Source organism: Oryctolagus cuniculus, chromosome 17 (assembly GCF_051225735.1).
Source record: "Oryctolagus cuniculus isolate XC-2025 breed Fujian yellow rabbit chromosome 17, ASM5122573v1, whole genome shotgun sequence".
NCBI classification, from domain to species: domain Eukaryota; kingdom Metazoa; phylum Chordata; class Mammalia; order Lagomorpha; family Leporidae; genus Oryctolagus; species Oryctolagus cuniculus.
The window spans coordinates 10,176,080-10,202,743 of record NC_142883.1 but is presented as its reverse complement, the minus strand read 5'-3'; the positions used below and the strand labels follow the sequence as shown (position 1 = coordinate 10,202,743).

The 26,664-nt window shown below is 40.2% G+C and overlaps 1 protein-coding gene across 5 annotated transcripts in view; it reads left to right on the top strand.

The window, feature by feature from the left end:
* Positions 1 to 26,664, top strand: part of MAP2K6 (mitogen-activated protein kinase kinase 6) — a 139,392-nt gene that overhangs the window by 95,760 nt on the left and 16,968 nt on the right. For 3 of the 5 annotated variants that reach the window (XM_008271757.5, XM_089316719.1, XM_008271758.5), the window contains exons 3-11: positions 3,677 to 3,725; positions 4,803 to 4,916; positions 7,753 to 7,872; positions 10,880 to 10,996; positions 11,631 to 11,682; positions 13,989 to 14,116; positions 15,914 to 15,991; positions 17,765 to 17,904; positions 26,128 to 26,173. In XM_008271757.5, the coding sequence (XP_008269979.1) occupies positions 3,677 to 3,725; positions 4,803 to 4,916; positions 7,753 to 7,872; positions 10,880 to 10,996; positions 11,631 to 11,682; positions 13,989 to 14,116; positions 15,914 to 15,991; positions 17,765 to 17,904; positions 26,128 to 26,173 (844 nt within the window). The remainder of the gene's footprint in view (positions 1 to 3,676; positions 3,726 to 4,802; positions 4,917 to 7,752; positions 7,873 to 10,879; positions 10,997 to 11,630; positions 11,683 to 13,988; positions 14,117 to 15,913; positions 15,992 to 17,764; positions 17,905 to 26,127; positions 26,174 to 26,664) is intronic. The other 2 variants (XM_089316720.1, XM_089316721.1) reach the window with 1 other exon arrangement.

Sequence of the window (26,664 nt, the reverse complement as noted above, 5' to 3'; positions counted from 1 at the left end):
AAAGGTCAGGTGCTTTGCTCAAAGCTGTTCAGCATTGTTTAGTAGGTAGGAGTTCAGATTCTGGAGCCAAAATGCCTTGGTTTATATTTGGGATCTGAACTTCACTAGTTGAATACCTTAGGCAAGACACCTCACTGGACTAAGCCTTAGTTTTCCATTCCAAAAAAACTGGAATAAACAATGATGTGGTTGTTATGAGGATTAAATGTCATAATCCATATTAAATGTCTAGACTAGTGCCTGGTCCATTGTAACTGCTCAATGAAAGTTGGCTCCAAGCTATTATTATGGCACAGGTTCTAAGCGGAAGAGCTGGAGTATAAACTCAGGGGTCTTTGGCTCTCAGTTATATTCTCTTAGCCAAACATTAGACAAGCTGACACTGTAACCAAACAGTTCATGGTTAGTGAAGTAAGAAGTAGTATTCTTTACTTCTTTGGTTGAGTAGTCATCATGGGACAGCTCTGGTTTATAATCTCATCATCTCTTCAAATAACCTTACATTATTTAATCTCATTCAGTGTTCTTTCTTTGCATTAAAATGGACATAGCAATACCTTCAAGAGTCATGAAAATTAAGGAAGTTATTTTATTTAAAAGGTTTAGCAGAATCTCTGGCACAAGTAGTTGCTTACTAAAATATTGTTGAATACTCACTGTAGCAATAATCGGTGAATAATAATCATATAAAATTATGAAGAAATAATTATTATAGTAAACCAAATCTGGTTGTTCAATACCTTTTGTCTTCAAGGAAAGTAATTTTTGTAATATGCTTGATTTTTCCCCCCAGAGAACTAAAATATCAAATAATTAACAGAGAACATCTACCTATCATATAAACCACCTATAGAGTTTCAATGTTCCAGGCAAGCTAATATGCCTAGCCTTAGACAGAAAGAGCACAGTGTGAACTAATCCAACCCCAGCTGTCAGTCTTGGCCTCATCATTTGATGTTTTTGGCAGACTGGATGAAGCCAACGACCCAAGGCTTAGGTGGATTGATCCTTTTCATTTGAAGGGGCTGGGTTGCAGGGGAACTGGTTCCTTGCATTTGGATGGGAATGATGGTAAGAGGCGAAGCACTAAAACCACTCTTCGTGGTCCCTCTGTCTTGTTCTCATTCCCCTTCTTAGGTGCAAACTAAGATGCAAGAGAACTGGGTTTTATTTTCAGCTCTGTTGTTGACTGTACAGCTTCAAAACATCACAAAACTATTATGGGTTTCATTTCTTTTCATCTGGAAAATGACATTATGCCTTCTCATTAGGTCAAGGTGTAATGTAAAAATGCAAAGTTAGTACAGATCCAGGATCAGCAAACATTTTTTTAAAAAGATTTATTTTATTTATTTGACAGAGTTACTGAGAGAGAGGTAGAGAGAGGGAGAGAGAGAGAGGTCTTCTATCCGCTGGTTCACTCCCTAAATGGCTGCAACGGTCTGAGTTGAGCTGATCTGAAGCCAGAATCCAGGAGCTTCTTCTGGGTCTCCCACGTTGGTGCAGGGGCCCAAGGATTTGGGCCATCTTCTACTGCTTTCTCAGGCTATATCAGAGAGCTGGATCAGAAGTGGAGCAGCCAGGACTAGAACTGGTGCCCATATGGATGCCAACGCTGCAGGCTGCGTCAAAGTGCTGGCCCCAAACCTTTTATTTTTTCTTTCCTCCCCTTTTCTCCCCTCCCCTCCCCTCCCCTCCCCTCCCCTCCCCTCCCCTCCCCTCCCCTCTCTCTCCTCTCCTCTCCTCTCCTCTCCTCTCCTCTCCTCTCCTCTCCTCTCCTCTCCTCTCCTCTCCTCTCCTCTCCTCTCCTCTCCTCTCCTCTCCTCTCCTCTCCTCTCCTCTCCTCTCTTCTCTTCTCTTCTCTTCTCTTCTCTTCTCTTCTCTTCTCTTCTCTTCTCTTCTCTTCTCTCTTCTTTTTTGCACAAGGCCAGATATCTTAGGCTACTTAGGCCACAGTGCCTTCAGTTGGATATTCTTTGTTGTGTATTATAACCATTTAAGCTTGTAAAAGCCATTCTTAGCTGGACCACAGGTTGTTATTTGCTGTGCTCTCTATAGAATACAAGAATAAGAGACCTAGAGGAAATCTTATTCAATATTCTCATTGGATGACCAGAAAACAGAGATAACCCTGAATAATGAGTAACCTTTCTGTGGCCTCATACTTTTAAAGAAGGCAGAGTATGAGTAATTACGAAGGATTTTTAGTGTTTATATTAGGCCCCTGTTTCACCTTATATTTGCTTTTATTTCAAAGTACCATTGCAAATAGTATAAATAAATTATAAAAATTGAAAATAACAGCTTTGGAAACTTTTAGAAATTTGACTCTTCTGGAAAGTTTTCTGAAGGAAACTCCCTGCTCAGGAACACAAGCTGTATCACACCTTCCCTGCCATTAGTGTTTATGTGTCTAGATTCTGTTGTTTGTTTTTATCTCGCTATCGCTCTCGGTACATGGATTTTAAGTAGGAACAGAAAAACTTTATTTTCAATATTCTATGTGTATCAAAGGAATTTTGAGATGAGGGAAGACTTGTCATTAAAATCTTAGATTCTTGTTTATATCTATGGATATTTTCCTACTTCTTCCTTGTCGGTTTATTGTATGTTCAGCTTCAGCAGCAGGGATAGAATCATAATTCTTTAGTGTTGGGAAACATCGTCATTGGCAAAAGATCCTTTCTTCCTCCCTCCTTTCCATTTTCTTTGGCTATTTCTAAAGACAATTTGGGCAGGAATTATGCCTGCAGAGAGACTTGAGTTTCACCCTGCTGGTTCATCCTCTATAATGGCAACACCAGATTCTTTTGTCTTTAGCTGCTGGTTGGTATGTTTGGTTATAGGGACAGTATGTTTCTTGGCATGCCACCTTTGTCATGATACTTTTGATACATTCAATTAAAGAAAATGCCTTTCTGGGGTCCTAATTAGGGACTAGCCAAAGCCAAACATCTTTCTTATAACTAGATTGATCCCAGCAGAGAGAGCATTCAAGTAGTTCAAATAAATACACGAAAGGAGACTCTTCAAACCTCTGGATTCTGAGAAAACTCCTGAAGTGTGTGCACACTATGTGCAGAAGTAGTATCACTGGATGTCATTGGACAGTCTATTAAAATCAAAAGAATAATGAGTTGGAAATCAGGAGTCCCAGGTCATTGTGACCTTGGGCAAGTCCCTTCACCTCTCTGTCTCTTGTCTATCTAGGAGGGAGGAAATTAGATTTGGAATTGTAAGGTAACAGAACCATATGCCTATTTTTCTTTTTTGAACAATTGTGGAAAAAGTAGTGCAGTAATTGAATGCAGTGTTGTTCCCGAATGAAAGAAAAACTGGGAAGCCTACTGCTATAGCATTATTATCATATAACTATATACATATAGCTCCTACCTATTGGATATTTACTATGTGCCAAGCATTCTACTAAGCATTGTACCTGGAATATCTCATTTAATATTTGCTCCTATTCCATGAAGTGCTAATACACATATCAATATCCCCATTTTAAGGAAGAAAGGGACGCCCAAAGTGATCGAGTGCTAGTCAGATTCTTATGCTGCTTTACCTTTCTATCATGATCTTTGTAAGGAAAAGCCTCTCCTGTTGCATATGGTTTTGGAAAGACACCTGACTAAAGATCTCAGGTTTCTTCTTTTTCCTTTTATCTTTTTAGGCCACCTCGAGATTTAGACTCCAAGGCTTGCATTTCTATTGGAAATCAGGTGAGAGAAGTCACGCTTACCGTGAATACTTTCGGGCATTTTATGTGTATGCTTTCTGACTGGCCACTGAAAAGGTTACTTTTTGTAACATTTTGTCAAGGGATGAACCAAAAAAGTTTGAATTTCAAAGAAAGTAGTCCCAACAGAAAGAAATGATTAACGTTAAAGTGGTGGACCAGTCACCCTGATCTAATCATTACACCTTGTATCCAGGTCTTGAAAGATCATATTGTGTCCCATAAATATGTATAAGTATTATGTCAACTAAATTTTTTTAATTTGACAGATAGAGTTAGGTAGTGAGAGAGAGAGAGAGAGAAAGGTCTTCCTTCCACTGGTCCACCCCCAAATGGCCGCTATGGCCGGAGCTACGCCAATCCAAAGCCAGGAGCCAGGTGCCTCCCCTAGCCTCCCATGTGGGTGCAGGCGCCCAAGCACTTGGGCCATTCCCCACTGCCTTCCCGGGCCACAGCAGAGAGCTGGACTAGAACCCAGTGCCCATATGGGATGCTGGCACTGCAGGCGGAGGATTAACCTAGTGAGCCACGGCACCAGCCCCGGACTAAAAATTGTTAAAAGGATAAAAAATGACTAAAAATCTAGACAGTGAAGGGTGGTAGTATGTGGCTCTCCTGTTCTGTGTAATGGTGAACTGAAATCAGGCTATTGTGGTTCTGATCGGAGGAGCTGGAGGGTAGAGATGCTCTTGGAAGGGCATTTCTCAAAGGCCATAGATCTATTTTCTATCAGTCCGTTGTGGATGATAAATGTATTTAAAAGAGAATGGTTAAGGAACTGCAGTGTAGATGGCTTCAAATAAGCTATTCAGAAGCTGGGTTGGGTGGAGTTGAGCCTCTGTGTTGCCTGTGACAGGCAGGTGGCCTGCTGTGGGAGCCTTCGCATCTCCTGGCACTTCTTGTAACTCTGTGTTTGAAGCAGCTGCTTTGACATGCCAGGAAAGCTTCCAACCCGGAAACAACCCTGAGAACACTGTGAGACGCCATAGTGGACTACTGTCTGTGTCTACTTGGTGCATCTTTTCCTATTGGGTTATTATTATTATTTTTTATCTTGCAGAACTTTGAGGTTAAGGCAGATGACCTGGAACCTATAATGGAACTGGGACGAGGTGCGTACGGGGTGGTGGAGAAGATGCGGCACGTGCCCAGCGGGCAGATCATGGCGGTGAAGGTAGAGTTGACATTTCCCCAAATGTTTTTTATCTGCGGTGTATACATTTGTCCATCTCAACTGTGAACCAGCCCTTTGCATAGAAGCAAAACAATCTTTGATAGGGTGAAGCAGAAAAGATTAGAGCAGACATGTGGCCTACCCATGAGATGCCTGCTCCCCACATCAGAGAACTTGGGTTTGATTACTGGCTCTGGATCCTGAATATGTCTTCCTGCCAGTGCAGACCCTGGAAGGCGGCAGTGATGGCTCAAGTAATTGAATTTTTCCACCCATGTTTTAGGCCTGAATTGTGATCTCAGTTCCCTGCTTAAGCCCCAGCCATTGTAGGCATTTGGGGACTGAACCAGTGGATGAGATTCTCTCTCTCTCTCTCTCTCTCTCTCTCTCTCTCTCCATCTCTCTCCCCCCTGCCTCTGTGATAAAATCAATAAAATTTAAAAGAAAGAAAGAACATGTTATTCCAGAGAACAGTATTTCCCTATAAGTTATGGAAAATGGTTACTTGCTTTGAGTTGTATCTACTTCATATTTTTTTAAAAACTAGGTCTCCCTCCTTTCTCTCTCTCTCTCACTGTCTAACTCTGCCTGTCAAAAAAAACAAACAAACAAACAAAAAAAAAAAAACAAACTAGGTCTCCTTTACCTCTCCTTCTACCATTAAAATGATTTTTTTTTTTACACAACCACCATATCATCATCATATGTAAAAAGTTACTACTTCCTTAACCTCATGTAATACTTGGTACAAATTAAAATTTCCACGATCAATTTGAAGTGTTTTTATTTTTTTGACCTGTTGGTTTTTCAAATCTGCATCCAAGCCAAAGTTTACCTGTTGCACTTTGTTACTATGTATCATGAATGTCTTTTTCTGAATTCTGTTGCTTTTAAAGAATTTTTCTTGAAAATCAAGAAGCCAGAATTGAGAGTACAGAGTATCTCCATTTGTGGAAGAAGGGAGGACAAATCCTTCTAGAGTAAATCTGCAGTATTTGTGAACTATGGAAAGACATCTGGAATCATCTCCTGTTCCTTGAGTAGATACTGGAAGGATCTTAGAAAAGATCACCATCTCTAGATGAGCAGATGGATTTGAGTCATTGTTGGGAATGGCCTAGTGACTCAGATCTCTTAGCTCCTGGAGAATGGAGATTTCTTCCCCTTATCTTGTAGATTTTCTAGTCTGTTCATCCACTGACCCTTTGCTAAGTATGCAAAAAATGTGAAGACAAAGGATCTCTTTCCTGTCACTTAATAACATGATCATATTTCTGGAAGTCTCTGCTGGTGAGACAAGTTTTTCTTCTCTCAGTAGCACTGGGATAGGCACCAACAGCTTTTCTGCTTCTGCTTGATTGCATCTTTTCCCTATAGCTGTACTGATTTTCTTACCATAGCTGTTTATTCCAGATACAGTCAACCCTCTCCATCCATGGGCTTTACATCTATGTATTCAACCAACTGTGTACTGAAAATATCTGGGGGGAAAATTGTCAGTATTAAACATGAATAGACTTCTTTCTTGATATTTCCCCCTAAACAATACAACAAAAATTTGTGTAGCATTTACATTGTATTAGGTATTATAAGTAATCTCTAGAGATGATTTAATGTATAGGGGAGGATGTGATATGTAATATGCAAATACTATGTCGTGTTATATGAGGAACTTCAATGTCTATGGATTTTGATATCTGGTGGAGGGTGTGGTTTCCTATAAGCAATCTCTCAGAGATACCAAGGGACAGCTGTGGCTACTGCAATTTTACAGGTTCCCAAAGTTGGGCTCTGGGATATTTTTCATATTAACCCAAAAATAAGTAGCAAAAATAATTATGGACTCTATACATCCAATAGACAGAATACAGTAAGCCAAATCAGTTTGGTAGCCTGGAATATATTCCCAAACATTTTTCTTTTTTTTTTTTTTTTTAAGATTTTTATTTATTCCTTTGAGAGGTAGAGTTACATATAGTGAGAGGGAAAGAGAGAGAGAAAAGTCTTCCATCCACTGGTTCACTCCCCCAGTGGCTGCTACAGCCAGAGTTGAGCCGATCTGAAGCCAGGAGCCAGGAGCTTCCTCTGGGTCTCCCACGTGGGTGCAAGGGCCCAAGCACTTGAGCCATCCTCTACTGCTTTCCTAGGCCACAGCAGATAGCTGGATCAGGACTGGAACAGCCGGGACTAGAACCGGCGCCCATATGGGATGCCGGCACTGCAGGCGGATGATTAACCTACTGCACCACAGCACCAGCCCCCAAACATTTTTCTAATCTCCAAACATGCTATCAATTTTTTTTCTTAGTAAGAACTGTTCAGGAAATCAAATAAGTAACAGTCTTTATTATTTTTTTCTCATTAAAACTATTCACTTGAGAAGCAGAGAGAGCTACAGAGAGTACTTCCCTCTGCTGTTTCACTTTCCAAATGCCCACAATGACCAAGAGTCGGCCGGTGCTGGATCCTGGAGCTTGCAACTCAACTCAGGTCTCTCATGTATGTGGCAGGGACACAATTACTTGAGCCATTACCACTAATTCCCAGAGTCTGCATTAATAGGAAGCCGCATCAGAAGTTGGTATCAGACTCAGGTACTTTGATCTAGAATGATGGTGTTTTAACTGGCATCTAAACCACAAGAATAAATGTCTTCCCTTTTCCTTATTTTTCCTTTTTTACAAATAGCTGATTGCTTAGAGTTGATATTCAAAGTGCTAGGAGCTGTGTTGTGACGTGTTGTACTGTTCTTACGATGGAACTCCTTAAGGTCCCCGTTTTATTAAGTGACATCCTCACAGTAGTAACCATAAATTTTCCATGCATTCCCATTCAGCGGATCCGGGCCACAGTAAATAGCCAGGAGCAGAAAAGGCTATTGATGGATTTGGATATTTCCATGAGGACAGTGGACTGTCCCTTTACTGTCACCTTTTATGGCGCCCTCTTCCGGGAGGTAGGTGATCCTTCAATTCAAAGCCCAGAGAGACTAACCACTTACCAAGAAGCTTCTCTGGACACATGAGTCCCATACACATCATGGTACACTTTCTTATCAGTCTTGACTTGTGTGGAGGATTTTCCACTTGTGCAACCCTGCCATGCCCTGGTGTTAGTTTGGCTTGAAATTATGGGATTTCTAAGCATCCTTAGCCCCTTTAAAGATCCTGAGGCTCTCTTTTGTTTTCTGCTTTGGTTTGTCTATTTTGGTAGAACTATCTAAGTCAATAGATTGACTTGCATTGATTTCTTTTATTTCTGTGCTTTTAAATAATATTTTTAATTTTAATTTTAGTTTTTAGCATATGCAATGTGATTTGTAGATGAGAACATAAGATATTCCCTTCCTTCCTCCTCCCACCTTTCCTCTCCTCTGCCTCCCATCCTCCTTCTTTCTCCCTTTCTGTATTATTTTTTTAGTTTTTGACATAACATTTTAAATTTACATTACAGTAAAAAGGCTTAACACTTCACTGAATAAGAAGTTTAACAAGCAAAAAGACCCTAGTTTTGTGGGCATATAGGCAACAGCTGTGTATAATAATTGAATAGAAAAATGACCATTTTACCCATATACAGTAAATTTTAAAGTAATCACAGGGGCCAATGCTATGGTGTAGCAGGTAAATCTGCCACCTGCAGTGCTGGCATCCCGCATGGGTGCTGGTTCAAGTCCTCGCTGCTCCACTTCCAATCCAGCTCTCTGCTAAGGCCTGGGAAAGCAGTACAAGATGGCCCAAGTCCTTGGGCCCCTGCACCCATATGGGAGACCCAGAAGAAGCTCCTAGCTCCTGGCTTTGGATTGGTCCAGGTCCAGTTGTTGAGGTTATTTGGGGAGTGAACCAGCAGATGGAAGATCTCTCTCTCTCTCTCTCTCTCTCTCTCTCTCTCTCTCTGCCTCTGCTTCTCTGCAACTCTGCCTTTCAAATAAATAAATAAAGCTTTAAAAATAAAGTAATCACAAATCACTAAAACTGTAGTAGTATATCATTCTTAGCTATTTGTTTCACAAAGATATAAAACACAGTTTTACAAAACTATATCTGCAGCAGTACTGATACACACATTTTCTGCCTTCCTTCCTTCCCCATCCCTCCCTCTCTTCCGCCCTCCTCCTCCCTCCCTCCCTTCCTTCTTTTCCTTTCTTGTTTGCTTTTTCAATTTTACTCCCACATATAAGGGAGAACATGCAGTATTTTCCTTTCTGAGTCCAGTTTATTTCACTCATCATGTTATCCTCCAGTTGTATCCATTTTGCTGCAAATGGTAGTTTCATTCTTTTTATAGCTGAATAATATTCCATCAGATATACATACCACATTTTCTTTATCCATTCATTTTAGGATTGACACCTTGGTTGGTTCCAGATTTTGGCTGCTGTGGTCAGTGCTGCTATAAATGTGATGGTGCAGTATCTCTTTGATACACTGTGTTCAAGTCTTTCAGTATATACCCAGTAGTGGTGTATGCCACTAGTTTTTTAGAGAAATCTCCACACTGTTTTCCACAGTGACTGCACTAATTTACATTTCCATCAACAGTATTAAAGTGTTCCCCTTTGTCTACATCCTTGCCAGCATCTGTCACTCCCTGTTTTGGATTTTAGCTATTCTGACAGAGGTGAGGTGATATATCATTGTGGTTTTGATTTGCATTTCCCTGATGGCTAGTGATGTTGAGTATTTTTTCATATATTTGTTGTGAATTTGTGTTGCTTAATTGAGAACTTTTATTGAAATTCTTTTTCTGTTTCTCAACTGGATTGATTTTTTTTGTTAAATTTTTTAAGTTGTTGAGTATTCAGGATATTAATCTTTGTCATACGGTTTGCAAACATTTTTTCCCATTCTCTTGGTCCTCTTTTCACTCTATTGATTATTTTCTTTGCTGTGTAAAGGCTTCTGAGTTTGATGTAGTCCCATTTGTTTAGTTTTGCTTTTATTGCCTATGCTTTGGGGGTCTTGTCCAAGAAGTTGGCCTCTACATCAATGTCCTGGAGCGTTTTCCCTACATTTTCTTCCATCAACTTCAGAGTCTCAGGACTTAAATTTATGCCTTTGATCCATGTTCAGTTGATTTTTGTATATGGTGAGAGGTTTGGATCTAATTTAATTCTTCTACACATATACATACATTTTGCTAGCACCATTTGTTGAAGAGATTTTTATCCCTATACTGCCATATGATCTGAGTACTTTTGTCAAAAATCAGTTGGCTATATGTATGTGGATTAATTTCTGGGCTCTCTGTTCTGTTCATTTGATCTGTGTATCAGTTTTTATGCCAGCATCAAGCTTTTTTAATTATGATAGCTTTGTAGAATGCTTCAAAATCAGGTATTGTGATGCCTCTAGCTTGGTTTTTCTTGTTCAGGATTGCTTCAGCTATTTAAGATCTTTTGTGATTCCATATGAATTTTAGGATTTTTTTTCTAACTCCGTTATGAATGCCATTGGTATTTTGATAGGAATTACATTGAATCTGTAGATTGCTTTATCCTTTGGCCAAATATACGTTTATGAACCCCTTGGATTTCCTTTTATCTTTTTCCTCTACCTCCATTTTTCACTTTGCTGTTACATGAAGTATGAAGCATTACCTCAGTCTTAAAATCAGACTTTTGACCAAGTGTGAGAAATCAGAGATTGATAGGTATCTGGACATCCTCCTGGATGGCAGTGATGGTAAAGGCTTGGGTTTCTAGGATTCTGTTGCTTATGGTCATTAGGAATTAGGTTCTAGTTTCTGTGAATGAGTGAGAGATCACAACACATTTTACTTGGGTTGCTCTTTGGAGGTAATCTTGCTCACTTAGAAATTCCTTTGAGATCCTGAAGGGAAGATGTGCATTTCCTCCCAAAACTCAAGCAAACAATGGTCAGTTCTTGAGGACTGGTGTTAACTGTTTCTTGTCTTTCCCTTTTCCATTCTCTTTAACAATCCATGAACTTATTGATCTTCAGGGTGATGTCTGGATCTGCATGGAGCTCATGGATACATCACTAGATAAATTCTACAAACAAGTCATTGATAAAGGCCAAACAATTCCAGAGGACATCTTAGGGAAAATAGCTGTTTCTGTGAGTACATCATGAGCAAGCATGAGGAGAATGTGAGCAGTCCAGGCCATGTATGTCTATGTATGTTCAGTATGAAGAAACTCTGCCTGGACAGTAGCTACCATCCAGCGTGTGCCTGTTGAATGCATGAGTTCATTGGTAGATGGATAAATATTTTTTTTCCTTATGAGCACCACATAGCAATGTTCCCACTGACTGAGTTTTGTCATTTCCAGGTTAAATGACTGTAAGCAGTGTGTTCATCTGCTATGATTGCATTCCTGTGTTTTCAATTTTTATTTGTAGAGTTTTGAATGTTTTCTTAAGACCAATAGGCATAGAAGAAATAGGAGGAATGACTGTGACCTTAATGGTTATTAAGGCTCAGGAGGGTAAAGAAGGAAAACAGTTCTTGAGGACAAATGAAAACAAGATAGACAGTGTGGGGCATCTTCTCTGCTATAGATACAGTCCTCTCTTGTGGATGGAGTCAATTTGTGTAACTCCCTGTGTATTTTTCTGGATAGGACAGCACTATTTAAGAAAATACCTCACCCTGTCTCCTTAAGCCAGGGATAATAAACCTGGATATACTTGTCATTCAATTCCTTTCCAGTGATAGGGTAAATAAATCTATCTTGTGTTTCTCTTGCAGATTGTAAAAGCATTAGAACATTTACACAGTAAGCTCTCTGTCATTCATCGAGGTAAGAACCATGGAGCTTCCTGGGCTATTCCTCTTATAAAGTTTATTTCTTTTACCTGGAGTCCCTCCATCCCTCCCCAAGGATGGCTGTGGAGTTGAGTCAGGCAGTAGAACTAAGTGCTTCCTTTGAGGACTGGATAGCCAATCAAATAAGAAGCTTTTTTTTCTTTAACTTGGCTGGGAGCTAAGGAAGACATGGACTTTAAAGTCTACCTAAGCTGAATATAAAGTACCTGTTACTAAGCAGTGCTTGGGATTACATCATTCAGAATTTTAGAAAATAGATAAAAATCCATCTTATATTGACCATCACATGGTGGCTTGTTAGAAAAGCAGAATCACCAAATGAATCTGAATTCTGCATTTTAACAAGGCCCCCAGCTGACTCTTGTGCACAAAAAAAATGTGTGAAAGTCTCTGGTATAAAGTAGAACCATTTCAGACAGCCAGAAGGCAGAATGAAATGATTTTACACTTCCTTCTCTCCTGCCTTCATTTTTTCCCTTGTGGCTCTTTTGATAGAGAACCAAATGAAAGATACAAAAAGAACATGGGAAAAACATAAACCACCTTACAAATATGACAACATCAGATATGCAAATATAGGTAGAATGGAAAACAGGAACTGTTGGTCTTTGGGAGACAATAGCCAGGGAAATCTTTGTAAAGATGCCTTTGGCTAGGTCTTTGAGAAAATTCATGGAAAGTAATTTCATCTAATAAAACTTTGTGGTTTGGGTAGTTCTTAAACTCTGAGGCTGTAAATAATGTAAAGTGCCTTGCAAAGTATGCCTATTATTGTTTTTATTATTACTAATTGTTGTCTTTAAAAATTGGAAAAATAGGAAGAAGAGAAGAAAGTAGGGAGGAATACATATTGGAGAAAGAATATGGACTGCCAACAAATGTGAAACTGATTTTAAGGGTTTATTTTAAAATTATGAAATACTAATTCCTATTGGAGAATGTATATATGATATACAAAATAATAAAATGAATTACATATATATGTCATTCAATCTCAGGAAAAAATTATGAAAGATAATTTTTAAGGCTTTTAGAGTAACTATCTCCTTCTGATTCCATGTTCCTTATAAAGAATGTCATAAATGGAAAAAATAACTATTTTCTAATTTCATTACCCAGATATAACAATAATTCATTTTTTGAGCATGTGAATAGGTAGGTTATATCTTTCAAGTCCACAGAACTCACTTAAAATCCACCTAGTAATGCCCTTTCTCCCATGATCTGCCCCGTATTTCTGGAATACTGGGTTTATTGTGTGTTACCCTATGGTGATACCTGAAACGTCTCTTGCAGAACTGGTTGCTTTGATCCTCGTTAGTGTATCATCATTTTTTTTTTTTTTTTTGACAGGCAGAGTGGACAGTGAGAGAGAGAGACAGAGAGAGAAAGGTCTTCCTTTGCCGTTGGTTCACCCTCCAATGGCCGCCGCTGCAGCCGGCGCACCGCGCTGATCCTGGCAGGAGCCAGGAGCCAGGTGCTTTTCCTGGTCTCCCATGGGGTGCAGGGCCCAAGCACCTGGGCCATCCTCCACTGCACTCCCTGGCCATAGCAGAGAGCTGGCCTGGAAGAGGGGCAACCGGGACAGAATCCGGCACCCCAACCGGGACTAGAACCCTGTGTGCCGGCGCCGCAAGGTGGAGGATTAGCCTATTGAGCCACGGCGCCGGCTAGTGTATCATCATTGTATTAAAATCTACCTTTTCATTCCTTCTTCTACTACTCCTCCAGTATATGTGAAGGTACTTAAAAAATTCATGCAACTAAAATACACAATTATTTTGGTACAGAATTTTTAATGCATACGTAGATTTTTCATAACACATTTTCTACAAACTTTTGAAGAACTCTTTTATGCATAGATTTCATCTTTTTTTGTGCCAAAATAAACTTATCCTCTAATTTCATTTTCCAGGAACTTTTCAAAGTACCCTGTATGCAACAGATTATTTTGAACTGAGCATGTGGTACAGCAATAGTTTTTTAAGTTCATGGTACATGTGTGGGGGCAATGAAGGTGAAAAGCTGAGTAGAGGAAATCATTTTTTTTCTTGATTTTTAATTGCAATCCTTCAAGAAAACTACTAAACATGAAATGGAAAATCAAGCTGAAAGCAGTGAGTAGTGTTTAAGTATGTGTCCAGGTTGACAGTTACTTTTGTCTTGGGCAGCTTAGGGCAAAGAAGATGAAGGGCAAGTAGAGATTTCAGGCCACCTGCTGGCAGAGAGATGAACTTCCAAGCAGGCTGGAATCATGGATTCCGGTTGTTCTTATTTCAGACGTCAAGCCTTCTAATGTGCTGATTAATACCCTGGGCCAAGTGAAGATGTGTGACTTTGGAATCAGTGGCTACCTGGTGGATTCAGTTGCTAAAACAATTGATGCGGGTTGCAAACCATACATGGCCGTAAGTATAGCAGCTGGGGATGGTGTCAGAATGAATGTGCTGGCAAAACTTCCTAGCACCTTCCAGGAAGTACGAAATTGGTGATAGCCACTGAAAAAAAAAAAAAAAAGTGGAAATGTGCCTGAGGACTCAAGAAATATTCTGTATCTTCTTTATTCCTAAAGATTTCCGGTCTGAAATCCTTAGTCACTGGCTTCATACATTGTCTTAGTGCCTTTGGTCACATTTAACAAAATACGAGTAAACTCAGGGGTGATAAGCAACAGAAATGTATTTCTCACCATTTTGGAGGCTGGGAAGTCTACAATCAGAGTGCTTTCAGATTCAGGGTCTGTTTTTGTCTGGTTCGCAGATGGTGCCTTCTTTCTAGCTGTGCCCTCACATGTGGTGGAGACAAGGGGTTCACTACAGAGCCTTCTAGCTGTGCCCTCACATGTGGTGGAGACAAGGGGTTCACTACAGAGCCTTCTAGCTGTGCCCTCACATGTGGTGGAGACAAGGGGTTCACTACAGAGCCTTCTAGCTGTGCCCTCACATGTGGTGGAGACAAGGGGTTCACTACAGAGCCTTCTAGCTGTGCCCTCACATGTGGTGGAGACAAGGGGTTCACTACAGAGCCTCTTCTCTCAGGGCACTGCTGGAGCTGGTGCTGAAGCCTACTCACTACACAAAGGCTCTGCCCCCTAATGCCTGCACATTGGGATGACTTTCAACATTTTGGGGGGACACAAACATTCAGACTACAGTGTTCGAAATTTGTTTTCCTAAAAATCAAAGCAATACACTCTTTGAAAAAACTCACAAGTAATACATACAGCTCACAGAATTTCCACGGTGACTTGTAGGTGAATGTCGCCTTGTTTGTTGAGGACAGGATAGCAAGTAGAATTTAAATCACTCAAAGGAAGGCCATTTCATCGTGAGAGAACCTCACAACTGTGTACATTCATTGCCGTTAGCAGAGACCTTGGGATCTTCGTTAACTGAGGGAGTATCCTGCTTGGAAATGGACTTGTGTTTGGGATTGCAAAGCTTCCCATTTGTCTTTAGATGAAAGCTTCTTGGGTGTGTTCTCACCCGACAGAGCTCGGTCACTCTTGGGGATTCTTATTAGTGTTGGTATATATATATATTTTTTTTGACAGGCAGAGTGGACAGTGAGAGAGACAGACAGAAAGAAAGGTCTTCCTTTGCCGTTGGTTCACCCTCCAATGGCCGCTGCGGCCAGCGCGCTGCGGCCTGTGCACCGCACTGATCCAATGGCAGGAGCCAGGTGCTTCTCCTGGTCTCCCATGGGGTGCAGGGCCCAAGCACTTGGGCCATCCTCCACTGTACTCCCTGACCACAGCAGAGAGCTGGCCTGGAAGAGGGGCAGACGGGACAGAATCTGGTGCCCCGACCTGGACTAGAACGCGGTGTGCTGGCGTCGCAAGGCGGAGGATTAGCCTAGTGAGCCGCGGCGCCGGCCCTACTGTTGGTATTTTTAACAAGAGTAAATCTAGATGGACAAAGGAGTTTTATGACATATAACCTGTTTCTTCTTAGGGCAAAATTAAAATTTGTTGGGAATGAACATTGACCCATTATTGTCTCTGAGAAAAGACTAACATATCTGGAAAACCCCATGGAGATATGGTTATTTGTTATATTTATGGAGTCTTTCTGACCTGAGTCATGTTAGCAGCTTAAAACAGCTCACTTGGCGGTGGTGCTGACCCCCATCCCAAAGACTTTATTGAGCTAAAAATGTCATCTCAGTTATCTTTCCAGTTTCTCACTTGTCTCTCTCCTTTCCAGCCTGAAAGAATAAACCCAGAGCTCAACCAGAAGGGATACAGTGTGAAGTCTGACATTTGGAGTCTGGGCATCACCATGGTAGTGTATGATAATCAACATGGACTTGAGGTTCTGGGAACGAAGCTGCAATGGGTGGATTTTGGGACCAAGCTGCAATATCCTAAATGCTAGCCTTCATCATTCATTTTTGCCTGCACTGGCAGGAGATTTTGAGAGATAATTATTTACAGTGTTGTGAAGTAGAAGCATTGAACTGGTATTGGGCAAACCGAATTTTCTCTTTATTCTACCTCTTAATAATTATATGCCCTTGAGTAAATGGTGTAATTACATGGGCTTTCTGTCCTCATCTAGAAAGTGAGAGTGTTTGACTAGATGCTACCTAGGGTTTAAAATTTAAATTGTTGTAGTTAAGGCAAGAAGTTGAAGCTACAGAAAGAGTCCCAAAGATCTTTGTTATCCAAGACATGGACTCTGCTTCCCAGGGCATTTTTATTTTAGATGTCTTGACTATTGAACAGGTCAGGGATATTCTAAAGACTTGGTAACAAATAGCTCAATGTTCTTTGGCATGGCCCTACATTTATACAAAGAGTGTGTTATTTAGAACTTTGGTGATCATAAATTTTCAGTGTATCACTAAAGTCTAGAATTATCCACAATAGTCCTGGATCCTTTCCAGGCACAGCAGCTGAGTAAATCCTGTGAGTTATTTCACATCTATGCCCAGAAAACACGTGATCCCAGCACAGCAAAGTGGTCTTTAATCAAGTCCAAAAACAGATCAGTCATTTGGTCCTAGATTACTTTTTTCCTCCCTTTTTCACCAACTGACCTGCAGGTGGCAGCAGATGTCCAGCTCTGTCTAGGTCTTCCAGTGTGATTTACTTTTCAGACCAAACATTTGAAAACCTGATTGCTTTAGGTTGTCTTAGAATGTTTGTGAAGCACAACAGTTGATTTTAGTGAACAACTTAGTTTCTGATAAGTTTATTTTAAAGTTTCTTTTGTTTCTTTGAAAGGCAGAGAGAGAGAAAGAGAGAGAGAGAGAGAGAGAGAGAGATCAAATACTTGCAACAGCCAGTGCTGGGTCAGGCTGAAGCCAGGAGCCAGGACTTCCATCCAAGTCTCCTGTGTGGGTGGAGGGACCCAAGTACTTGAGCCTTCACCTGCTGCCTCCCAGGGTGCATGTTAACAGGAAGCTGGACTGGAAGTACAGGAGAGACTTGGTCCCAGGCCTCCTTAACCCACTATACCACAAAACCTACCCAACTTTAGATGAGTTTACATGGCCTTCTGTAGTTAGGTATTATTTTAAAATCACTAACTCTAGGGGCCAGCACTGTGGTGCAGTGGGTTAAAACCCTGGCCTGAAGCGCTGGCATCTCATATGGGCACTGGTTCAAGTTCCGGCTGCTCCTCTTCCCATCCAGCTCTCTGCTATGGCCTGGGAGAGCAGTGGAGGATGGCCCAAGTGCTTGGGCTCCTGTACCCATGTGTGAGACCTAGAGGAAGCTCCTGGCTCCTGGCTTCAGATCAGCGCAGCTCCGGCCATTGCAGCCAATAGGGGAGTGAACCATCAGATAGAAGACCTCTCTCTCTCTCTCTCTCTCTCTCTCTCTCTCTCTCTCTCTGCCTCTCCTCTCTGTGTAACTCTGACTTTCAAATAAATAAATAAAAAAATCACTAACTCTAGGAACTTGGGGAAAAATAACAGTTTGTTTATTTTTCACAAAATTAAACTTGAACTTCAGGGAGATTTGTATTTCCCTCTGGCTTTCCTGGAATGAAACCTGCTGATTGTCTAAGTCAGTCCAGTTTAAACAGTTGTCTCCTTGTTTCCTCTCCTAGATTGAGTTGGCCATCCTCCGGTTTCCCTATGATTCTTGGGGCACTCCCTTCCAGCAACTCAAACAGGTGGTAGAAGAGCCATCGCCACAACTCCCAGCAGACAAGTTCTCTGCAGAATTTGTTGACTTTACCTCACAGTGGTAAGAGAGCCTCATATCCAACTGTCAGTGCTAAAAGAGAATCTTCCACCAGGTTTAGTACATTCCACATACATTCATTCCGATAGCATTTATGGAATACACCCTCTATGCTGGAGAGACAAAGATGACCCTATCACATCCTTGCCCTCACTGAGCTCAAAGTCTTGTAGGGAAGTCTTCATAATTGATAATTACACAACAATATTGCAAGCCCAGTTATAGAGATCCACATATGGTATTGGGGGACTCAGAAGAAAGGCATCATGACAGATTCTTCTAGAGGAGATAAATTCTGAGCTGAAACCATTAAAGTTATTTTCCAAGCAGAAGATGAAGGTATTCTAGACAGAGAAAATATCATGCACAGTGTCACAAAAGCAAGAAACTCCTTTCTGAGAGTTGTAAGCACATTGATATTGACTATTACATAAATAAAAAGATGGTGGAAACCTCTAGAAGCTAGGGATAGGCAGTAGCTTCAAAGAATCACTTTAAGTGTGAAGATAGTGAATGCTTTGAGAAAGTCACTTAGGTACACAGAAGTGTTATGGAATCTTGGCTCCTACAGAACACTTGCCAACTGTGTATTCACTGCTCCATGAGGATATAATGGGCAGTGTTGTGGGTCTGGTGGAGGCAGATTAGAGAGAGTTAGAGTGGAAAGAACCAACTCTTTGTTTCTATGGAAACTGCCTTTGCCATCAGTAAAGTAAGAGAGAGGATAGTGTTGTTCAGATAATGGAGTGCTTTCCATCTGCATTGCAGCCTGCAGCCTGGAAGCCTAGCCTAACTTCATAGTCATTACCATTGCCAGTGCTGTGCAAGATGGTGGCCAAAAATGCCCCAAATGAGCCAAGTTAGTTTATCTCGGCATTTTGTTAAAGCAGATGAGAATTGGGATGAAGAGCTGTCAGAGCTGGAGGCAAGCCCAGCTATGACCATTTGAGAGGAGCAATGCTGACCACTCGAGGCTTTGGGGGGCCCCAAGCTCTGAAGGCTCTGAGCTCTGAGCTCTGAAGTTGGGGATTCAGAGAAGACTGGAGCAACCCCTTCCTCATGGTGTTGACCTCTATGCCCTTTGGAAGAACTGTTTTGAATAGAGGTTCACTGGGACACATAATGATTCAAGGAACTGTCTGTTATTTTGTAGAACTGAGGTCTCTTGGACAGTGTTAGTTCTAGGTCCCTTCTCATCCCTAACACTTTTTCCTAATGGTATATACGGCTTGTCTGTAGTTGCTTGATTTTGGTTTTGTGTTTGGCTGAATGGGCATGGAGGAGCTGGGACACTAAGCTCTAATACACTGTTGTTTGGAGCCTATGAAATATGCATCCTCTGGGCTCCTGGGCGTGTCCTGCAGTCTGTTTTCTCTGAGTGAATGTACATCTGCCAGGTTGGAATGGGATCGTGATTTTGCCTTCTGGATTCAAGAACTTGGTTTTTGTTGTTTTGTTTCATTGTTTGGCCTTATCCACAAATGTTTAAAGGTCACATAGGAAAAGGCATGAGTCATCTTGGATAGTTCAGACCAAGAATTCTCAAGAGAACTGGTAATGGGAAAGGATCTTATCTAGTGAAGCCTCTTCAACATGTGCTCCCTATCTTTCTCCCGAATGTCCCCTTCTAGCATTCTTCGTATATCAAGAAATTTCAGGAAGAATGAGGCTAGTGTAAAAAATTTAAGAAATCTGAGTGTGTTATTTGAATCATTGGTTTAATCCAATGATTCTCAATTCCCCTCCTTTCTAAAACTCCAGGGAACTTTCAAAACTACTATCCTGTGGCCACACCCTCCGAGATTCTGATTTAGTTGGTCTGGGGAGGGGCCAGAATATCAGCATTTTGTGACTGCTCCTCCAGCATTCTAATGTATCTAGGAAAACCATAGCTTTGGCTTTGAAATAAGATCTGTGCACCTGCTATCAACTGCCTGCTGTTCAGAATGTTTCTTATCTTCTGCAGTTTGTTAAAAAATTTCAATTATTTTTCTTTCACCAAAGTTATTTTCAAAATGAAAGCCTGAGAGAGAAATGTTTTCCAGTGTTTATATATACACATACATGTAGACATTCCAGTTACCAGTATTATTTTATATGGAGACCACACTGTGCCCCCATCCCTCCATAGCACCTGTCGTGTCAATCATGGCCACTTCTCCCAGGTCTCCCTCTCATTTTCGTCCTCTCTGTTTTAGTCTCAGTTACCATAGTTCATTAATTTAGCAGTCTTGAGCTGTGGACATGATCCAGCTTTCCTGGAACTCTTACTTCTGTTAATACTGTTAGTTCTGTGTCAGATGTGAATTTATTTCACTCATGGGGCTTATTAAAAACAATTATAATAGAAATAGAAGCAAAACTTGAATCACTTCAACTTAGAAGTTGTCAAAGACTAAATTTTTCTTCTTCAATCTCAGTATTATAGCTCTGGTCAAATCTGACATTTAATATCAATTTTGTAAAGGAGTATGTCTTTTTTTTTGTTGTTATTGGAATGGGAAGCAGAAGGGAGCATTAATTCTGAAGTTTATGAGCATTCTTACTTACCCTCAATTGAACTTTATGAACATACAAGGACCCCTATTTTAGATACCAGAATAATCCTTTTTTTGAGATTTATTTATTTAATTGAAATGCAGAGAGACAGACAGACAGACAGACAGACATAGAGATCTTTCCACTGATTCACTCACCAAATGGCTGCAGTGGCTGGAGCTAGGCTGGTCCAAAGCCAAGAGCCAGGAACTTCCTACAGGTCTCTCATATGGAATCAGGGACCCAAGCACTTGGGCCATCTTCTGCTGCTTTTCTCAGGCCATTAGCAGCTGGATTGGAGGTGGAACAGCCAGGACATGAACTGGTGTCCATAAAGGATGTCAGCCCTTTAGGTAGTGGCCTTACCAGCTAAGCCACAGCACCACCCCCCAAATTAATCCTTTCTTTGTTGCCATAAACTACTAATATATTTTCTTTGATACCTCCTAAGGATGAACATTAAATTATTTTGAATTAACTGAGTTGAAAATGTTGTCTAGTGCTTAAAAATGGTACTGATTTTTTCCTTTTAGACTCATGATTGGCTTAGATCTTTGTAGAAGTAATTTTATTTTTTGTATATATTAATGTATGGGTACATGCCTCCACCCTGTCATAGTCTAGTTATTTCACTTGTTTTGTGACTGATAGAATTAGCTTTACTACGGAGATGGCTGGAAAGAATGAAGAGGTGGTTACTGGAGAGCCCCTTTATTACTTGATGAAAAGAGGCTATGCTTTATAACCATGGGCTGATTCTGTATGATCTTATTATCAAAGCTGTACTAATGAAATTCATTCTCTTAAAAGGACTGTTTTCTGAGTGATCTCCATTATGACATAATCGGGCTGTAGTCCTTTGAGCCTTCTCAAAAACTCCCAAGTCTTTGTGATAAGTATAGAAAGGGAAACACAGATTTGGAAAATTAAGCATTTAATCTCACATTTTACTTTAAAGAAGGGAGAAGGTTAACCTCTCAGCAGAACTTCTTTCATTCACTGATTTTTACTTATTTGAAATGCAAAGAGACAGAGACAGAGATTGCCCATTTGTTGGGTTACTTCCCAAATGCCTACAACAGTTAGGGCTGGCCCAGGCTGAAGCCAGGAGCTGGAAGCTCATACTTGTCTCTTCTATAGAAGGCAGGGATCTAAGTATGTGAGCTCTCACCTACTTCTCTTGAGAGTGTATTAGCAGGAAGCTGAAATAGGGAGAACTGGGATTCAAAGGCAGGCATCCTAAGCTGCATCTTAACTGTTAGGCCAAATGCCCACTCTTGATCACAAATTTCAAGGTAAATCCATCTATGTTTTTATCTCCTACATGGACTAAATGTAGAAAAAGGGTATGTAAGTCACAACCAAGGTAATCTGTCAGAGCATTTGTGACCCTTTGTGGAAGTATCCTACGTAGGTATTCAGTGATGTCACAGCACAGCACTTGCCTCCAGAGAGCAGCCTGACAACCACTCTTCCCTGGTCCGGTACAGATTGCTGCTTGTGAGCTGACAGAAGATCATGGCTTATGGGATGGATTGGAAAGCTGTTAAAGTTGCCATCATCACACCCAAGGTTGCATGTGCAGCCCCAAGTTTTAGCAGCCATATTTCTTGGTAATAATCAGAGTAAAGCTATCTTGAAGGAAAAAAAAGGAAGTTTAGGCATTTATTCTTCATGAACTTGAAGTAAAAACACAGTATCTTCCAAACCTCTCCTTTCTGTACTTATTCTAAAAGAGAACAAGTAGATAATATTTTCTTCCTTTGGTCCCACATGTGATTTCCTTATCATAGAGATTTTAAAGAGTTTTTTCATGGTGAGTAGAGCAGACTTATAGACTATGTGTCTGCATAATAGAGAATTCTAATAGAAAAGGCTGGTATTCCAGTCCTACAGAAGGCTTAGCAAAAGAGTTTCTTAAAAAAAAATAAAAAGTAATCTTGCCAGACTTATGTAAAGGTACTTTGCAAAGTTTGTGGGCAAATGGAATTAAAAGATACATTTATTTTGGTGCATCAATATTGGAAATTCCATGCATAGCTTTTTCAGAACAGGCATTTTCCATGAACTTGTTGAAGTCCCCTCCTTTTTGCGATAACCTCTTCCTGTAGGCTTACAGAAGGAAGTTGCTGGAAACCCACTCCCGACTGCCAAGCTTGCTGGACCTCTTCATTGCATTCCTTCCAGGCCTGCTGAAGAGCTGCAGTGCCAGCGTCAGCCTGATGGTATTTTGGAGTGTGTTGGAGACCCATCCAGATGTCAATACTGTTTGACTGAGAGTAACTAGTATAAAATTGTGATAATCAAGTACTATCTCCTACTTGTCCAGGAAAGACAGTAAAAACCAGCCCTGGGTATTTGTTTAGCTGATGACAAATGTATGGCTTGAGAGACGCAATGTGTTTTGATTCTGTGGATGGACCAAATAGCCCTTCTTGGAAATGATCAGGGGAATTGAAACGGGCAAAAATCCTCTGGTCAGCACAAACTTCAGGCTAGCAATTCTTGAGACAGCCTGAGGCTGTTTTTTAGTGTCAGCTCTGGTCAGAAGCGTGTATTGTGGCATTTGGAAGAGGAATTAGGGCAGTTAGCTAATTGCACGCTTGAAAATGACAAGCCACTTGAAAATTCAAAAGTCTGATTCAAATCCAAAAAGAAATTGGTGTAGCTTTGAACTCCGCCGTTGTTATTTTATACTGAATTTCAAGCACTTCCTATTAAACATGGAAAATTTGTCTTTTCCCCTAACCTTATCCTGGGTATTTTGCTATTCTTAGCTCATGTTTTGAAGTGTTGTTGATGTGAAAGATGGAGAAAAATAAGCTTTATCAGTTATATCAATTCAATAAACAGCCTGGCTTTGCTGTGTAAAAGTTTTCCTGTAATACTCTGTAAAAGTGCATGGGGGAAACTTTGAGCTTTCTGATTAGGGGTATAAGTCACTGAATAGCCTGTTCTCCAGCAGTCTCTGAGGCTTCAGGAATCCTACACACTTTAGGATGGATTCACGTAGGATACTTTCCTCATATTTTCCATATAAATATTTAAAATGTAAAGTTTCTGGAGAAATTTTCATAACCTGTTCCAGAAGAAGAAAGATAAGACCTTGTGATTAAAAAAAAAATCACTTTTACTTAAGAAATGGAAGCACTGACGCTCTCCTACCTGTTGGGCAGAGAGTCTCATTTCATTATCTTCTAAATAGAAGGTCAAAAATTAGCACTACCCCAGAAATCTCTAGTTGGTAAAAGAGGCTGTCACTTCGACATTTGAGAAACCAGATTTTCTTCCCTGACCATCATTTCTTTGGTTCTGGTGTTGACCAAATCAAGCTGGGCATGGAAGATTGGGCCACGGTCCTCCATGAGAATGCTTCCAGTTCAATGCAGAGAAAGGATCGAAATAGTGGCACTCAAAGTTAATCACTTGGATACTGAGTGTCAATATAATGTTGTCTTTGTGCTTTTTGTTATTGATTTAGCAAGTTAAATTGTTCAAATTATAGAGAAGAATTTCCAAGTTTTGATTTGTTTGAACATGAGCTCTGGAAATTCAGGGCTTTTGTATATAAGCCTGTTTGTTTTTTTAATTAGGGTCTATGTGCACCCTAGAAATGCTCCTAGAATCATGTTTCTTATTCTTCGATTCCTTTTTGGTGAACTAGCTTTTGAGCTTAGAAACACTTTCCTTCCTGGGGTGGGGGTGGGAGGTATTAGTAGAGAGATTGTGCCCACAGGAAAGAGGAACCAGTTGATGATGTTTCTTAAGTGAATTCCATCTCAGAGGAGCAGCTAGCAGGTAGCAACGTGGAGGGACACCCTAGTCCACATGACCCAAGGCTTCTCAACCTCTGCACTAGTGACATTTTGGACTGGATTGTTCCTTGCTGTAGGGGACAGCCCTGTGCATTATAGTGTATTTAGCAACATGCCTATAACATCCTGCCATGAAGTATGACAACTCAGATTGCCTCCAGATGTTGCCATATGTCCCCTGGGGACAAAATCACCCCCAGTTGAGAACTACCTTTATCCAGATAAAGAAGCACAGAATGCCATCTATGGGGCTCATTGGTCTCAGGCACATTTTTGCATGTCAATCCGTCTTGGACAGTTGATAATTCCTCTTTCTAATGTGCTCTTATTTTTATCCTCAGTTGAGATGACACTTTCTCTCATAGGTTGTCTGTCACTGAGGTCACTAGGTCCTAGGTGTGCCCTCAGTTCCAGGTTGAAACTTCTCTCCTCACATCTACCTGTACCCTGTCCCAGGTTCCCTGGCTTCTACCCACAGCATTGCCTGGAATAAACGGGTAGGCTGCTTTTAAGTTGTTTTGCTTCAGAAACTACTACTACTATTTTCCCTCTTTCTTTCTTTTTTTCATTTTGTTTTGTTTTCAACCACAGTTGCTCCAAGTGTCTCAATGGCTTCACTCTTACAATTCTGTGCCCTCTCTCCTCATTGTGATTAACTTACATGGGTGAACCAGCGCTCATATCACCCACACGAGATCTCATTTTCTCAGATTGAACCATTAGCACAAATCCCAGCAACCTAATAATCTGTCACATTTTGGTTCCTTCAACTCCAAGCAAAATTCCTTTCCATTCATGTATGATTTTGTGTCCTGACGGACACAGGTGTCTGAAGGTTGCCTTGCAACTCATGGCTTTCAAAACCATCCTTTCCTCCATTCTGTAACCTGGGATTCTAACCCCCAAGTAAACTGTTTCTTTTTTTGTTTCCATTTTATAGCCATGGGTGGATACAGGATAGGGGCGGGTGGAGAAGTGGGGTGTTGGGTTTGTCTCTTCTCCTTGCTGTCGTATTACTTTTGTCTCTGTAATCAAATGTTATTAAATGGCTGGGTAATACTGAAAGCTGAGTGATCAGAAGTCACTGACAGTAGTACATGACCATAACTTATTTATGAGAAGAGTAATTGCTGAATCACTGGCTGAGTGTGCTTTCTCTTTGATTAGCCAAGATATAGTAAAGAGGAATTACTTTAGAAATGTTATGGGTTTATTTCTTCTGTCTGAGGCAGATTTGGTTAGGAGTGATGAAAGCAAATTATACATCCAGGGAAACCAGAAGCAAAGGCAACTAGATAGTTGAAGATAGTAAAGAGATTCATAAATGTAATATAGAATCATCTGCCAATTTCCTTGTCAATCAAGATGGACTTAAAAGCTGTTTTGAAGGAAAATACTTCAAAAAGTTCTTGGAAAATGGAATTAAAAGGTAAGTTTATTTTGGTGCAAAAATTTTTTGAAACCCTTGTGTAATTTTTTTATACCATGAATTTTCTGTTAAATTTTGAAGACCCTTTGTATGCATGAATTTCAAAAATTTTGTGACAAGATAAGCTTATGTTTTAGTTTCATTTTCCACAAACTTTTTGATACCTCTTCATAATATGACAATAGATCAGAAAAAGCCTGAATGTCACTGATTACAAGTATTAAAAGGAAACTTCCAACACACACATACCCCAATATTTCACATTAAGGTACACCCAGAATGGAAAAGCAACTTATACATGTAACAAACAAACAAAAAAAAAATCAAAATGAGAGGCCAGTATTTTCAATATATTGTAAAACTGATTACTAGAGTTTCTAAAATCCTAGTCCATCTAGTGAAAAGTTGTTGCTGGATTTTAATGTGCTTAATTTTTTTCTTTAGCTTGAAGAAGAATTCCAAAGAAAGGCCTACATATCCAGAGCTTATGGTGAGTATTGTTAGTAATGTAAACAAGTTTTCACTACTACCTAGTAAAGATGAAGGAAGTACTCTAAATTATAATCAAGTAATCAAATTGGGAGACTTGACTCATTGAGACATTGGTAATGGAAACTGAACTCAAGAAAAGAGAGTTGAGTCCTTCATTCATAGTATATCATAGTATATCATTATTTAATATAAGCTAGAACATATCACTATTCCTAGCAGTTGTTTTCAGTTTGACAATCCTGTCATAATATATAAAATGTATATTTTAAATGTAAAAGATTTTAGGAATAAAAAATTACCAATATAAATTAAGGGAAGCATGATTTAAGAGATTTCAGCCAAGAGAAAAGAATAAATGATAAATGACCAATCAATTTCTGATAAAATATAGGATTTATTAGATGAGCATTTTTTGGTAGGTGGATAAGGAAGGGAAACATAACTTTTCCCCCACTTCTTGTAAGATAAAGCACTATTAATTTGAATTAT